The sequence below is a fragment of the Pezoporus flaviventris genome, unplaced genomic scaffold (assembly GCF_033815535.1).
Source record: "Pezoporus flaviventris isolate CSIRO_AGI_PZ_B2104156 unplaced genomic scaffold, CSIRO_AGI_Pfla_v1 ptg000023l, whole genome shotgun sequence".
NCBI classification, from domain to species: domain Eukaryota; kingdom Metazoa; phylum Chordata; class Aves; order Psittaciformes; family Psittacidae; genus Pezoporus; species Pezoporus flaviventris.
The window spans coordinates 4731984-4748919 of NW_026892571.1; the positions used below are offsets into that span (position 1 = coordinate 4731984).

The 16936-nt window shown below is 48.7% G+C and overlaps 1 protein-coding gene across 4 annotated transcripts in view; it reads right to left on the bottom strand.

The window, feature by feature from the left end:
- The window catches only part of FBXW11 (F-box and WD repeat domain containing 11), a 77889-nt gene extending 68797 nt beyond the window's left edge, over nucleotides 1–9092 (bottom strand). For 2 of the 4 annotated variants that reach the window (XM_061456456.1, XM_061456454.1), the window contains exons 1-2: nucleotides 8990–9092; nucleotides 413–492 (exon numbers count right to left, since the gene is read on the bottom strand). Coding sequence is in view for 2 of the 4 variants with exons in the window: in XM_061456455.1 (XP_061312439.1) it covers nucleotides 8990–9034 (45 nt within the window). In the remaining 2 variants the exon portion in view is untranslated. The remainder of the gene's footprint in view (nucleotides 1–412; nucleotides 493–8989) is intronic. The other 2 variants (XM_061456455.1, XM_061456453.1) reach the window with 2 other exon arrangements.
- Between the last annotated feature and the right edge of the window lie 7844 nt (nucleotides 9093–16936).

Consider the following 16936-nt stretch of genomic DNA (forward strand, 5'->3'; position numbering starts at 1 on the left):
TCTGATGAACTCGGCAGAGGACATGGCTAGAAAGCAGAGCAGATGGCTATTACTTTCCTGAACTCAAGTGAGAAGTTCAACGAAGTCACTGGGAGGACTGCTTTCTCCTTTCAGAAGCAGGATTTGTGAGCCACTTGCTTAATGCCCCTGTACCCGTAGATACTGCTTTCCAGCTCCGCAGAAGGCAAGTTTACCTTAAAGCCCTATGTCTGCTTTTCACAGTAGATACGCAATTTCCTAACAAGCTGCATGCATTTTTACTGAATATGCCCTTTCCTTCTCTAAGCTCGGGAGCTAACGTGGTGGTCTTCTAACGCTTTAGGGACATTGAGCAGTTAAAGCAAGATACTGAATTTGCGGACAAACTCATCTAAGCAGAAGCAGCAAGATATAGTACAGGGTGACTTCTTACCTGAAACTTTGTTTCTGGGCTTCAGATCCACCAATCCACAATGAAAGGGGATTCGAATGGGTTTTCCTTCTCAGACTTGTCTGTTAAAAGAGAGCAGCCAATCATCTTCAGCTTGGTGTATCTACTCCTTTCTTGAACGAACTCCCAATTACGTACTCCTAATGCTGTTAGAGAGACAAGGTAGCCTGGGCACCTTACCACTCTGTAACAACTACGTTAGTGGGGACATCGGATTGGTGGATCCAAGACACAGACTGACAGACAAGAACGTGCTCTTTCCCCTGCCCTGGATCACCCAATGCACAAGTGTCTTGGGACTACAGCTCACAAAGATAAGGAAGATGAGAGAAGAGACTACAATGCAAGTAACAACACAAATGATAAAGCTTTGACCAGCTTACACCTCACAAGCCTGCTCCATGAACTGCCAGAACAGTAACGCACAGTCCAGTAGAGTTCTCAGACTTTGCCATATCCGAGCTCTAAAGCATTCTACTGCAACCGTTATTTCCCTGTTTCCAGACTGAAGATGATGTGACTTGCCTTATGGTTCTGCAGCACAAAGATGGGAGTCTTCAAGACATGATCTGAATGACAGCACTGACTTCAGTAAATTTTCAGTATCACTGTGTCTCTGGAAAACAATCTAGAACTAGAAGAGAGTAACTCAAGGCATGCTACTCCTGAGACAGGAAAAAGCTGCCTCTTGCTGAGCAAGATGATAAAAGGCCTTCATCCAGTACTGTTAGCAGCACACTTAAGGGTACAAGTGGCTAATTCAAAACAGCTTTAACGATAACACCTTAGAGAAGATGGAGTCTCCAGAAATCTCAAACTACGTGTGTAACCGAGCACAGATCCTACAGACCAGATTTGTACCTTCCAGTCAGATCTTCAAAAAGGTTAGATAAGGTCTACAGAATTTCTCCTAACAGCAGTCAGAAGCAATAGCAATGTCTTCTAGTACATAATGCTGCAACATCCACAGAAGAACATGCCACAGCTGCCTCCCCAACCCCTGTGGATAGCTGACCCAAGCGTTCTTCAGCCTCCACTGTGCCCCACGTTTCAAAGGGCCAGCAGCTCGGAGAAGGGTGGGAGAAACTACCACTGCTCACAGCTGTGCCAAGAAACTCTCTCGATGAGGACAGTCAAGTCTCTTGACTGCCCAGAGCCATCCAAAGAACAGAGCATCTTCATCCTGAGGGGATTTTCTGCTTTTCTACCACTGGTAAAGCAATGGTTGATAAGAGGGTGGCATTTCAAGGACAAAGCAGCACTGTAAGTCTGATACCATGTCCAATTTATGATTTTAAAGGCTGCCAAGTAAAGTAGTGAGATGTCAAGGCCTATGACTCAGTTTTAAGAGTACAATATAGCTCAGTAAGAAGCCAGCTATTGAAATTACATAAATGTTCCGATTTGCTCAATCACAACAGAGCCAGTGGGGTGTTGGAAGGAGAGGCCCTTCACCATGAAGGCATTCCTCAGAAGTATTTGCAAGTGTTACAGCACAGGTCTGACTTTTGCCTCGAGAAGTACTGGTGTGATGGAGACAGCCTGTGGGCTGTCAAGTGTCAAGTGGGCTAGTCCTTCGCTGCCCAAATAGAACGGTGTAAAAGACTCTCTATCAAACAAGAGCTGTAATTGTAACTTAGTAAGTTTTGCAAATAGATTCTGAATATAGATTTTCAAAGAGCTGTAGGATTTTTGTCTGAGATCTTTAAATTGGCTTGACTGAAAAGGATAGAAGATAATGAACCCGGCACCATCACACAAGCCACTCTGAAATCCAAACGTACGCCTCACAAACAAGCAAGCAGCACAAGTTGTCACAACTTCTGCACCAAAACTCCATATTCAAGAACTGCTCAGAAGGATGAAACTCATGACACTGAATATATAGTTGCGATTCTCCTCCAAGTCAATGAGGAAAAGAAAATCTTGCAGCACCGCCACAGCCAAAAGTCGGCCTGAAAAGCTTTTCTTCCACCAGTTTACCAGACAGCACATCAGTCCCTATTCCTAGCAAGTAGATACCAACATATATCCTACAAACTTCTGTCTGTATTCATACAAATAACAGGCCTGGGAAGCTGAACTAGTCTGTGATCCCCAATAAAAACGTTAATTTCCTGGCGTAGAAGCACAAGGATGCAAGTCCTGAGGGGACCTGGATTAAGAAAGCCATGAAGAACCAACACACCTCCAATCATCCCCATTGCTAATGCAGCCTGCATGAGAAGCAAACTAAGTTTCCAAAAGATTCAGCAGATTTTTGTTGTTAAAATACAAACGGTGTTGCATTATTTTTGCCTTATCTGGCCTTGGTCGAGGACTACTTGTACTGGGAAATGTGTGGAAGTAGTAGAGGAAAACAGAGTAGGCTGTCAGATGTCGCACCACTGAGCTCAGAAATACACCGAGAAGCTGGGGAAGGAAGGGATTTTCCAGAAAAAGTGGATTTTCTGTGAATAATGAAGCACTATCAATACCATGAAAATCGAACCGAGAAATCAGATTATACAGCAACATAAACAGTGGCATTAGTTATAAAAAAGACATTGCTAGAGAAAAAAAACTGTAACATGAAGTGTTGTTACTAATCAGCATTAAAACAACTCCATAAATATTCTCATTTGCCTTCATTTTCTCCCTTGCAACAAAACAAATTCCTTGTCACAGAGCAGCCCTCTTATAACCATGGTCTCTTATTCTCTCCCACACATCATTCTTCTCGCATTGGCACGTCTGCTGCAGCATGCATTTCATTTTAAACCCATGAGCAATCTCGCTTTGCAGCCTGCTTCACAGGCACTCCAAGCAGCACAGGAAGATGAAACTGAAAACGCCAAAGCAACAGTGACCTCTAAACTCCACAGCAATCAAACGGAATGCATCAAAAGACATACATCGAGTTGATTTAACAAGCAGCAAAGGTGTTACAGACAAAACACGTGGAAAGGTCCATCCACCCGTCAAAGAACAACCCCAAGCCTCTGAGTGTTCAGCTTGGAACAAGGCAGTTTGTTTTGCCAAGACGCTGCTTGCAACACTCATCAGTGACCCAAATTTTTAGCAACATTCAACAGCTCTGCCTGAGGGATGCAGCCAGCACGGGCTGAACGGCAGCAATGCCACACATGTCTTTATAACGTTTTAAAGGAGCAACCCAATAGCACTTCAGAGAGGGCAGCTGGTGCACATTCCAGCATGCCTGTGGAGATGTGATCTCATTCCACCTGGACACTGGATTTACAAGCACAGTTCAGGACCTCCCGGTTCCAAGCCAGAGCTTGCAGGGAACACATCGTGTTCACACACACAGGAAGCTTTACACGTGTTTCAGGCAGCAAGGGAACTTTCTCTGCTGCATGTTTGCTCACTTGCTCAGCACTGTTGCAAAGGTTGGGAAATTTAGTCTTGTTAGACAATTTAATTGCACTGTGAGGCAATAAAAAAGCAGGAATCTCTCCAAATCTCAAATGAGATTTAAAAAGCCTTTGGTGAAACACCAGCGTTCAGTCTCCCCAAGAAACTCTAACTTCTTTCTATTAAGAGCTAAAAGCAATTTAGTTTCAGAATTTTCCCTACAAAATGGAGCATCTGCAGTTTTCCTTCCCCTCTATAAACAGCTGCTGCCATAATGACTACAAACTTCAGACAACCTTTTTCTTTATAGCCTCGCTTCTGCATCTTTGTATTCTCCTTCTTTCCTTTGCCACCTCATTTCTCCAGTCAGTCTATTGTTTCATCTAACCCTTTCCAAAAGATACAGCTTTCCACACTTCTTTCTCCACTTCCCTCATTTCATCATCATTCTGCTGGCTCGGAATACACTTGCCTTGCTCCAATTCATTTTCTTAAGCTCTTCCTTCCCATTTTCTGCACCGCTGCCAAAGTCACAGCAATTCATTCTCTTTATATTTGTATCCTTCTTTTTACAGGCACTCTCTGAAATGTGACTGTCATTCTGCTAGCACAGATCCTCCATCCTCTGCCCTGAAGGCTCATCTGTGCCCTCCCACAGCCATGTAACTACCACCTCTTCAGAGATCTGCTCTAGATGTTTCTTTTTCCTCCCCAACTGCCCAGCATGCCACCGACTGCATGCTTCACTGTCTGACATGCAGCTCCCAACTCTAATTTAGCTACTGACAATTAAAAAAAGATGACTGCAAAGCAAGTAAATTGTTATCCTACCGAAGAAAGCACAGCTAGTTTACACATAGGTTTACAAACATCTTACTAACTCTGTCTACTCCCAGGCTTTGATTAAGAACCAGTCACATTTCAGCTAGAACAAGTACCTCCTTTGTTTCGGATGCAAAGATGATTGTGGCCTAGTCCAGCTGTATCTCTGTTGCTATAAAACTAAACTTGTTGAAGGATTCCTCTAAGAATATGTGGGGAAAACACACAAAAATTAACTGCTGCTTGGCTTGCAACAATTAAGACAGGGAAATAAAAAAAGACAGAATATTAAGGCCCTACTGAGATATACACAGCAGCTACACTTTAGTTTCCAAACAGAATGCTAAGATTTATTTTGTGTTGTAAAGCTTTCAATAGTTTGGGGGCACAGCCATCTCCAGCTGCAGTAACCCAAGGAACTTCAGGTACTGCTGGCGTGGTTTAAAGAACAAATTGCTGCTGACTTCATCCAGAGATTGTTACCTCTTGAAGACCTTCAGCTCACATGAAGGTTCTGCCAGAAGAAATTGAAATACTTTTGGCAAGATATTCAATTATAGTTTTTCATTTATTATTTACAGAGGCACTTAAACACTGGACACTTTTATGAGACAAAGACACATTCTAACCACTGAAGGTAGTATATTAGGAAAAATATTTTCCATACATCCACCTTTAAGATACAAACGATGATACAGCGTTAAGCAAGCTCTTGTCAGTTTTATCCCTAGGCATGTTCTTTCTATAGCCCTTTCATGTCACCATCATGGAGGAGCATTATTTTGAATCTGAACTGCCAACTCTGCAGCAGTGGTACCTGCGTTTGGAGAACAGCATGCGCACCAAGGACACAGTGCAAAGACAGATGACAATAAGCTCAGTAAGTGCAATAATTTACACGCAGTTGGCTTCCTGCTTCAGTAGCTGTGTCCCAGAGGTGTCTGGTGGGTACAAGAGCCCGGGAGCAAGAGATCTGCCTTTTTTTATGCTATCCATATCTTATGCTGCACACAGTTCACCCCATAAATGCAAAACCTTTCATGCTGTATTGAAAAAAAATACGTATTTACCATACTTATGTGTTCTTTTACAACCACATTAACACAAACTAAGAAGCTAATCATCACCTACTTGGAAAGTGTGCTGGTAAAACAGCAGTATGGTTCAGTGAAGCTTCCTGAGAAAAAACATGAAGCTTTTAACAGGTATTGACAGCAAATGCATACAACAGGTCTGATGCTACTGAGCAGTCCAGGTTTCACACAAAACTCTGAATCTCCAGATAAAACCCAAAACCTGTTTCAAAAAGCACTGTCGGCACTTCACCTTAAGAAAGAAAAAAGTCTGGTTCTTTAAAAGAGCAAAAAGGTTACAATTATCTAATTTCACAGAGAAAACTGAAACTGAGGGAAGAAAGAGCCCTTTCAATCGTTTTGGCTGCCCCTCCATCTGTTCTGGATTACTTCCTTACTACTCATTTTCTAATAGTTTGCCCACTCATGCAAAGCATTTGACTGAGGCAGCATAAACACGAAGGCATCTAAACTAAACACCGGCCTGCCAGACACACTGCCAGCCTAAATCTGGACCTCCCACCATCAACCCAAGTTACAAGCTTGAGACCTCATGCCTCTTTAAAATCACCTCTACCGGAACCGGGTGCCTTGTCTGCAGAGGTGGGCACCATCTGCAAATGACAGCCATTGAATGTCACCACTAAATCAAACGCCCGTGGCCATTAAAAGGGCTGGATGGCATGGTTTACAAAGCTGGAACAAGACATGCAAAGCATAAGCTGTCCTAAAAAATACAGTGACTTCAGAACACTTGCTAGAACTTCCTACGGCAACTAGAAGTTGTCATTCTGAAACCTTAAAATATTTCCCTTAGATTCCAGCTTTAAAAATAGAACAGTATTATTGCCATGACTGATTTTTCTTTAAATAAATGCAAATGATCTATCCAGCAAAGGCACAGTGGAGGGGTAGAACATCGTGTTCTGAGACTTCCATGCAATTAACATGTTGACACGTTATCTCTTGTTTATCAGCTACTCAGAATTATATCTTATTTGCTCCTTAGAGTTTCTGCATCATACATTTGCTCCTATATTTACTATAGATTCTTCCTCAGCATTGGAGGGAAGTGAATGAGTACTCAAAGCGCATCAAAATCCACCTCCTATAGCAAAGAGAGGCATAAACCATCCTGCTTTTAGCAAACAGTAACAATCTTCGAAAGAAAAGCACCCTGCTAAGCTGATCCCAGGTTTAGGGATGTTTGCCACCAGCATTAACAACTGATACAAGAGTTTGCACATAAGACTGAAATCCCAGACTTAAAACAGTTCATACAGCTTCTGCTTTGTGTATTTGTCCTGGTTAAACCATGAAAGGATTTAAAGATACCTTCTGGAGAAGCTTTTCTTCTCCAGCACATGAGGCAGCAAAACTTCCAAGCCACATCTTCATTTAGGAACGACTTTCAATGATTTTAGTGAAACATTAACACTCAAACACAAGTATTACTATGCAAGCCTTCACTAAGCCTGCAATTAAATTCAACTGCATTTTAGAGAGCCATGTTTCTGCTGGAAACTTAAAGAATTGTTCATCTTATCAAATGTTTATAGTTAGTTATTTCTTGGGAAAGAGAAAAATGTATTTTCTCAACCTCCTACTAGGTAACAAAAAACTTAATAATGCCATGGCTATTTCCATGGATTAGAACATTTCCCAGGCCCAAATGGACATAGAGGGCACAACCACCATCAGCAAAAGTTACACTTGCTTCCAATGTGGCCCCAAATAGAGGAGACTTCTAAAAGGGGTGAGTAGTTACAGAAAGACAAGCAAGAAATCTTGGTGAGGCAAATGTACCTTCCAGCCTCAGTCGCTACTGCAGCGTCTCACGTAACCCCAGGCTGAGGAGCATTAGTAACCCTCCAGCTCCAGGTAGGAGATAGAACTCACTTTATGCCTCGGAAATGCAGCAGACAGCACCTCTGGGGGCAACTCATCCGGTAAGGGACACCCACACAGCTGCCCCAGGCTTTATCCTCTTGGAAACAGTGTCAGTATCAGCTACTCTTAAGTGCAAGATTGCCAGATCAATAGGGACTAGGAAAGGAAGCTCCTGAGAACAGCTCTTAAGCTACTGGCCTCAGCAATCAACAACAGAGAGGATCACAAAGGCTTTGGGGGGGTTTCCCCTTTATTATTTGGGGGTTTCTTATTTTTGCTCCTTGATAGCAAATAACGCTCGATGTAAGTTCACATTTTGCGGATCAGGTAGTTTAACAAAAGCAATACTGGCTAAAAAAAAAACCATTTAAAGTCTCCACTGAACCCAGTTTGCCTTCAGAGTACCTCAAAAGCAAATGTCCGTGTTTTACCACTCAACTCTGCAGCACTGTATGGAATTCTGTACATGAAAGCAAACGGTGCTTATGACAAAGAAATTAGAAGGTATTTAGTGATGACTATTATTCCTTCTTAGCTCCTATCTTAACACTGTTAATTCCTAAAGGCAGTAAAACTCGGGCCCCCCTTATATTTGGCTACAGAAACCTCAGATTTGCTTGTATTTAAAAATAAACCAAACCTCCTCTTTCTATTGCTTCCATCTGGCCACCTCGCCACTAGCCCCAATTTAGCCGCGTAAGCGCTAATTAGGGGGTACAACGAATGCACCAATTAGCTCTCGTTAGAGAATACCGTGTGATCCAGACCGGGGCTCCAGCACCGGTGCTGCCCCGGGCAAATGGGAGCTGCCCCCGCACAGCCCGGAGCGACACGGGGGCAAGAGGAGCCCCAAATGCTCATGGGGAAGTTTAACCATTCCCCCCCTCCTTCCTCCTCCCCGGCTCCGCAGCCTCCCGCAAGTGCTCCCGCGGGGCTCCGGCCGGGGAGCGCGAGGAGGCCCCGCCTGAAACCGAGGCGCTGCGGGTCGGGGGGCGGCGGGAGCCCGAACCCACCCCCTAAGGGGCATTTCGGTCCCGGTATTTGCAGCGTGCGCGCGTCCCCCGCGCACCGGGACCGACGTTCGGCGCCTCCCAGAGCGGCTCTGCCTTCCCGCCGGGGTTTATTATCTCCATGTGTCTCTTTTTACGGAACCCAAAGTGCCCGTCGCGCCCCGGCCTGCACCAGCGGCAGCCGCAGGGAGGAGGGAGCGCAGCGGATCCCCCCCCGCCCCGGGGCGGCGGAGCGGGGCGCGGGCCGGGGGCGCCGCCAGCCGAGAGGACCTGGGTCGAAAGCAGGCTCCCCACAGTCACCTTCCCAGCAGGGCGGCGGCACCGGACCCCGCAGGCCCGGCCGCGGCGGCGGGGCCTGCCAGCGGAGGAAAAGGAAAGAGGGGTCTGCGCGGGAGGCGGTGGTCACTCACCATCAGCTCGATGGTCTTGTCCTCGATCACCGAGTCGGGCTCCATAGCGGCGGGCAGCTCCGCCCCGCTCCGCCGCGCCCGACAGGCCCTGCCGCTGCCGCCGCTCCACTGCCCCCCCCCCCCCCCCCGCCGCGAGCACGCACGGACGGACGCGCCGACGCACGCACGGTACGTCCCTCCGGGTGACGTCACAACGCCCGGAAGAAGAACGGCGCTACCCTGCCCGGGCGCCTCTCTTAAGGGACTACAGCTCCCAGCGGCCCTCGCGGCACTGCCCCGCCATTGGCTGCGGCCGGCTCCCAGCGGGCACCGCGGAGTCTCCCCTCAGCTCCGCTTCAGGCTGGGCCTGCACGGGTGCGGGACCCGGGGGCTGCACCGCCTCACAGCGCCGGCCCGACCGAGCCCAGCGCCCCCTGCTCCCGGAGCATAAGCGGCTCCTCGGCCCCGAGGGAGGGCGGCGGGCTGAGCGGAGCGGTTAACGCAGCAGCGGAACGAGAGGGCTCTCTCAGGACGAGGGGCCTGCCCGCGGGCTGCGGGAGTCACCGGAAGGGCGGCGCGGCCTCTCTGCCCTGCCTGGTGGTGCAAGAGGGGTGCGGAACAGCGTGAGGTTCGGGGCACGATGCTGCTGGATCAACAGTGCTGGAAACGCCTTTGGGACCCCGGTACATGCACTGTTACCCTGTCAGGTTCAATGTCTTAGCGTTAGACCTGGAGTTGGTTTGATTTGTTCTCCTGCTTTTGTACCTAGACCAGGAAAGGTAGAGCGAATCCTCTCATCAGCCAGACCCTATGTGGATCTCTCCATTAGCTATGAGCGCATGCAATGGAGTGTGTCCAAAATCCTCTTCACTTACAGGGAAATTGGCCCCTGGCTTTGAGCCACACCTGAGGAGTGTGTTCTCTTGATGCAAAATGAGACAGTGAGGGAGTGAAACCAAGCTCGGAATATGGGGGGGAAGTCATAGAATCCCAGCCTGGTTTGTATTGGAAGGGACCTCAAAGCTCATCCAGTTCCAACCCCTGCCACGGGCAGGGACACCTTCCACTAGAGCAGCTTGCTCCAAGCCCCTGTGTCCAACCTGGCCTTGAACACTGCCAGGGATGGGGCAGCCACAGCTTCTCTGGGCACCCTGTGCCAGCGCCTCAGCACCCTCACAGGGAAGAGCTTCTGCCTAAGAGCTCATCTCAATCTACCTGGAAAGTAAAGAGAAGATGGTCCTGGCCAGAGGAGACTCTCAGTCTAGGTTAGATGGAGACAGAAAGAGCTGAACACAAAAGCTTGAAAAGGAGACATGGAAGCAGGTAAGGTGAAGCATTTCCACCTAGCTCATCACAACCCTTGGCAGCAAGCAGCTTCCCAACCTTTAGGGTCTGCATCCTGCTGGCAAACTGCAGCTCACTTCCCCTACCACCAATGCCAGGAGTATCCACCAGCTCCCTTCAGCTGCTGGCAGGCAGTAGGAGCCACTCAGGTGGGACAGCAGCACCGGCGACACTTGAGAACTGAGGTGCTTTGGGTGGTCAAGGGCAGATGAGCTGCAATGTAATGAGGCAGCGGGGGCCAAATGCATTTGGAGGCATTGGAAATTGGAAGCAGAAATATCATAAGCAGCAATTTAATGTAACAGCACAGCACTGGTGTCTCAGTGCTTGCAATGAAAATGGGCTCAGTAGCTTCCTGCTAAGCATTTTTTTTCCCCGTTACCTGTTTAAATCTCTGCCAAATGGTGAAGAAATAGAGTGTGATCAAATGAAAATGGTGCAAAGTCCGTCCTTATTGACAACACACCTGCTTTACAGGATATTTAGGTCAGCAGAAATGTGTCTTATTCATCACAAAATGCTTAAAAGAGTACTTACCATGAGCTCTAAACCCTTCATAGAATTCACAAAATTAACCAAGAGCAGCAGGTTTCCCTCCCCATAGAATCAACCAAGATGGAAAAGACCTTTAAGATCATCACATCCAACCATTACCCCAAGCTGATGGGTCCACCACTAACCCGTGGCACTAAGTGCCTTGTCTGCACGGTGTGTGACCACTTGCAGGGACGGTGACTCCAGCCCTGCCCTATGCAGCCTGTTCCAATGCCTGAGCACCCTCTGGGGAAGGAATTGTTCTCAATATCCAGTCTAAACCTCCCCTGGTGCAGCTTGAGGCTGTTTCCTCTTGTCCCATCCCTTGCTCCTTGGGAGCAGAGCCCAGCCCCCTCCTGGTTCTATCCTCCTGTCAGGCAGTTGTAGGGAGCGATCAGGTCCCCCCTGAGCCTTCTCCAGACTGAACCCCCCCAGTACCATCAAACAGTTCCTGCTGCTCAGAGTCTGGGGGTGAAACTTTGATGCGCCCTGAATGCTGCCCTGGTTACGTTCTTTCAGAGAAAGCAAAGACCTGACCTGCTGTCACCCCTCAGTCCCTCTAACTGGAGCTACAGAGCCCAAACCCACACACCTGTGCTAACATCACCTTGGGTTGTCAAGTATCCGTGGCCCCTTCCCCAAACATGCTCCATTTCCACATGAAAGCACATCCAGAGGCTTTTCCTGTCAAGCCTAAGTGCCTGGGCTGACAACTGAGCTGAATTCCTTCCACCTTCACATCACAACCTATAACAAAGGACTCACAGGGCAAATTATACCCCATCCTTTAAGTTGTGTAACGCCGCCGACCTCGGCAGGCTCACAAAGGTGTCACCGAGAGCAAGGTGGGACAGAATCCGGCTTGGTTTTGCTCTCCCTGTAATCAGACGTTCTCTCTGGAGATCAAACAAAGCAGCAGATAGTTGTTTGTGACACCAAAGTGAAAAATCAGCATGTCTTGGTCTAAATATATACAGGGAAGAGGCTTGCTGATCAGCACAACACTGTTTATGTGGCTCTCTCCTGGCTGCACAGCCAGGCCAGTTTTCTGATTATGGAAAGGATTGCCCATAAAAAGGGGGGTAAAACCCACATAAAAGAGGAAGAAAAAAGAAAATATGCAAAATTGCCTCCATTTATTTGAAGAGTGAGCAAATCCATGGTCTTGTGCTGAATGGTTAATGCACTGCAATGATGGATGCTGTCCGATGGAACCTCAGCTCCTGTAATCTGCTTTTAATTGTGTGGAAAACATCCATGAGCTGAGAGAAAGAGAAGAATGATGAAAATAATTAACCAAAGTTGTATAAAAAAATCTAAGGGTTTTTGCTTTAGTGCAGCACACCAAACAAAGCCAGCACAGGGGATCCTGCTATCTGTACATGAAAGTACAATTGGTTCTAAGCAACGCATCACTTAACAGCTTGTGAGGACTGAGCGACATGTCCAAGCTGTAATAAGACGAATGAAAACCAGGGTTTTGATAAATCTACTGAGAGATACAAAGACACTGAGTTCTGATGAAGTCCAGCACTGCAGCCCCATGCCTACGTGAACCACAGTTTGAGGAGCAGTCTCTGGGTGTGTGCTCAGAATTCAGGTTAACACGCTGCTGGACCGGCAACTCCTCCATGTGAGTGCTATCACCATGTGCTGACGGATCCCTGCCACACATCTGCCCATCAGCAGAGCAGGGATGGAGTGGGTAATTAAGCCCTAATGAATGATGACCTTGTTGAGGTGGAAGCACAGCAGGGTGGTGGGGCAGTTTCAGCCTAAGAGGACTCGCTCTGCCAGTTTTCCTGCGAGGATGAGTACGAGGGGAAGAGCACGGGGGAAAGTCCCAGCACCAAAGAAGTGGAGATATCTCCATGTTGTGCAACACGATGAGAATTCATTGAGGTTGATGTCGTTCTCACCATCGCCCCTGGGCTGGGACCTCCACTGAAACTCAGCCATCATTTAAAGTCCACGTTTTCTGCATGTTCATTGCATGAGGCACCGATTTCCTCTTCAGCAAGTATTTTTCAGCACAGACAAGTGGAGAGGACACACAGCATCAGGACAGGGACTGCGTGGGGGGAGCCCAGCAAGGAGCTGTGCCACTGGCCCTGGAGCCTGTGCAGCCCCATGGCAGGATTTGCTCACTAATCCCCTCCAACCTCTACTCCCACACAGGCAGGTCTGTCTGCAGCTCATGCTGCTGTGGACCAGCTCCACAGAGCACACGGGGGAGGATATAAGGACTGACAGTACAGAAAATCCCCAGTGAGAACATGATTTGATTTTATTCTCTCTACATCTTTTTTTGTGTAATAAACTGAATTATTTCACAGAAACAAAATGTTGGAAGGGACCTTAAAGCTCATCCAGTTCCAACCCCCTGCCATGGGCAGTGCATCTTCCAGTAGAGCAGCTTGCTCCAAGCCTCATCCAACCCAGCCTGATATAGAAAGACCTGGAAAAAACTGAGCAGATTCCCAACAATTCTTACCCCTGCCCAATAACAGACGCATTAACTCTGCTGCCACCCAGAGAGAAGCAGCTGGTCCTTATCCAGCTCCTCTACACCACCTAAACCAGCAATGTTAGGAGCAAGGAGGGGCTCAAAATAGCAATACTTGTAAAGAAGGGGAAAGAAATAAAACCAATGCAAAGCCCCCACACCCTGGGTTGAAGGAGGAGGTGCTCCCTTCCATAGGACCAAGTCCATAGGATAGGGCCCCCAGCAGCTTTGCCTGTGGCCACAGCTCCCAAGGACATGGGGCTCCTGGCAGGGGTGCCCTGCTGCTTTGGGGTGGTGGGAAACAGGAGGTGCACAGACAGCACAGAGCCTCCCAAGCACAGGATCCATCGCCCCTGTTGCTGTTTCCCATGGCTTTATCCATCTGTAAAGATTTGGAGAGCAGGGATGAAGACAGGGGGAGGTGAAGCAGGTGTGGGCAGCTGCAGCACTGGGGTTTGTGACTCATGGCTGCAACTCACGGGCTCCAGCGGCTGCTTTCACACAGCACTCAGCTGCTCTGCTTCACTTGACACGTCCTACATGATAAAGCAAGGTTTCATTTTGGGGCCTAGAGATGAGAGAGCCAGGAGATCCCGTTCCAAAGCATGGTGCACCCTGCAGGATCACCGCTCCTCCACAGACCCTCGTGTCTTCTGCTCACAGCCCACTGCTCATCCAGGCCACACAACCTGAACCATGCTGCAGCTCTCTCCAGAAAAGAGAAACAGTTTCTCAGAGGTAAGAAACCAGCACATAATTGCTCTTTCCATACACAGGCAAGCGAAGGCTGTAATTTAATAACCTCCAGTACGATGGGTCTTGGCCTTGAATATAGAATAAAGTTGTCTGTCCTGTGAAAACTACAAAAAAAAACCAAAACAAACCAAACCATCAGCTCCAGTTGTTCATAAACCACATTTGGAACTGGCTGGCTCAGAGCTGCCCAACCCCAACTGCTGGAGAGAGTCCAGAGAAGGGCATAGAGATGCTGCGAGGGCTGGAGCAGCTCTGCTCTGGAGCCAGGCTGAGAGAGCTGGGCTGGGTCAAGAGAAGCCTGGACAAGAGAAGGCTCCTGAAGGGGAGACCTTAGAGCAGCTCCAGAGCAGCTAAAGGGGCTCCAGGAAACATGGAGAGGGGCTTTGGACAAGGGCCTGTAGGGACAGGACAAGGGGAATGGCTTTAACCTGCCAGAGGGGAGACTGAGATGAGCTCTTAGGCAGAAGCTCTTCCCTGTGAGGGTGCTGAGGCGCTGGCACAGGGTGCCCAGAGAAGCTGTGGCTGCCCCATCCCTGGCAGTGTTCAAGGCCAGGTTGGACACAGGGGCTTGGAGCAAGCTGCTCTAGTGGAAGGTGTCCCTGCCCGTGGCAGGGGTTGGAGCTGGGTGAGCTTTAAGGTCCCTTCCAACCCAGCCACTCTGGGATTCTATTCTGTGATTGTGTGAATGTGCTGCAAAGCAGAGACTCAGTATTTAATTAATGTACATCCCTCCAGGAAGCCGGGATCGCTGACAAGGGTCTGCCGGGAAGCAGACAGCTCACCCAGAACAAGACTTTGACTGTCAGAGCAGGTCAGTAGCTGCTACGTGTAGGTGCTGGCAGTGCAGGCTCTTCATCCTGCGTGGGCAGAGGTGACATCTGGGTAGTTGGTGTCCTGCCAACTGTAAGACAACCTCGTGAAGCCAATAATTGATCGTGAGACAACAGTAAATCTGCAAACAGACTTACTCTGCAGTGCAGCACCCCTCAGGCACATCCACCTACCTAAGCAAAACAGCGAGGGCTGAGTAGCACAGTTACCCTGTCAGTAAGAACAAAAAGCCATTCACATGCATGGTCTGTATTCCCAGCACTGGGCAGTGAGGGCTGAAACCACTCACTGGTTTTGCAAGTGGGAGGGGAATCCCAGCCCTCTTGTTGGTCTCAATTAGAATGTGTTTCCAGGTTATTCTTTAGCACCTAGCTGAGCTGTGCAGGCTCTGGGAAGGATTTGGTGCCCTCAGACCCTGCCCTGGCACCAAAGGAAATGCAGCTTCCTGCAGTTCTTGCCATATCTCCGCTGTGCTTTTACTTATTTACGGGAGCACTTGGATTTCCCTGTGCTGCAGGAGATGGTGGGTGACACAGCACAGGGGCACCTCTCAAAGCACAGTGCATCAGAGTGGCCCACGCCACGTCTGTGCCCATGGCTGAGAGCGTCTCCAGCTCAGTAAGGAATAGACCAGGAGAACAATTGTTATTTAATGGAAATGATCATCAGCCACACTCACAGCAGAGGGACTGGTCCTGGTCCTGGTCCTCCACTCACCTCCCACATGTATCGCTCTTTCCAACCCAGCCCTTGTGTTCCCCATGCATAAGCTCTGATACACTAGGGATAAACAAGATGTTGCATGAAAACAAAGGAGCCATTGGAATCCCATGGGATCTGCCCTTCCCACACTGAACATCCCACAGGGCACAGGGGCAGCTCCCAGTGCTCCTCACACCAAAGCCACATGCAGCACACGTCCTGCCTCGGTGCCCTCCTTACACCCGAACAAGCATGGCCAGGCATTAAAGCAAACCAGGCTGAGGCCCAGCAAGGCTCAGCTCAAGGCAGAAATGCAAAGGGGGAATCTACTGGAGGACAGGCCCCCATCTCTGCCATCCCTAAATGTGCTCGGAAAGCTGCTCAGACCTCGGTCGCCCCCAGGATGCGCAGAGGACACAGGAGGGAGGCGTTTAAGGTTCACTTGGCTGCAGAAGCAGCCAAAACCCATCCTGGCTTAATAAAATGAATATGTTGTGTGGAAAGGCAGAGGGTGAAAGGAAAGAGCAGCTCAGTGTGTGTGACAAACCAGGAGGGATGATGGCAGCAACCCAGCATGGAGCTATGCGGTGTCCTGACAGCTCACTGCCACCCATGAAATGGGTTCAGGGCATCCTCCCTTCCCTCCCCACCCTCCACAAGTATGCTCTTGGCTCCCAAGTGGCCCTCAAGTGAAGGCAGCCAACTTCAGTTTACAGATACACCTCTGATGCTGTTTCACATGGGACGTCCCCATGCTTCATCTTGGACATAAACCCTATCCTTTTGGCTGGTTACGTGCTGCAGTCCACAGGCAGTGAATTGATAGGTGCTTCCGCAGGCAGTCCCTGCAAGCAGTGTAGGAATGAAGCTTTTTCCTTAATGAAAACTGGCTCAGGAACATGAGACAGTCCCTCTGCCCCCCCCATTGCCTGCCCCTATGGTGGGCTCCTGTAGACAACCCCAAAACACCTCTGTGTAAGCTGAGGTCTAAGCAAACCTTGCAACCCCTATTCAGACAGGCAAAATCCCTTTGCTTTAAACAGCTACAATTAAGTAAACTCTTCCCTCCTTGTTTTCTCACACAAGCAGCTTCAACCCATTGGTGCTGATGATGGGGGTGATGATGAGGGACAGAGCTGCAGAGCATGGCCCCAGCTTGCAGAAGCTCCAAACTTAGGGAGTAGCATTTAAAAGCTCACAGTAGGTGCCAGTGTCCAGAAGCGTGTCAGGCTGATGGTGCTGTTATCCATGGGTCTGGGGCTATCCTGGCCAAAATGGTCCTGGGAAAGGCATTG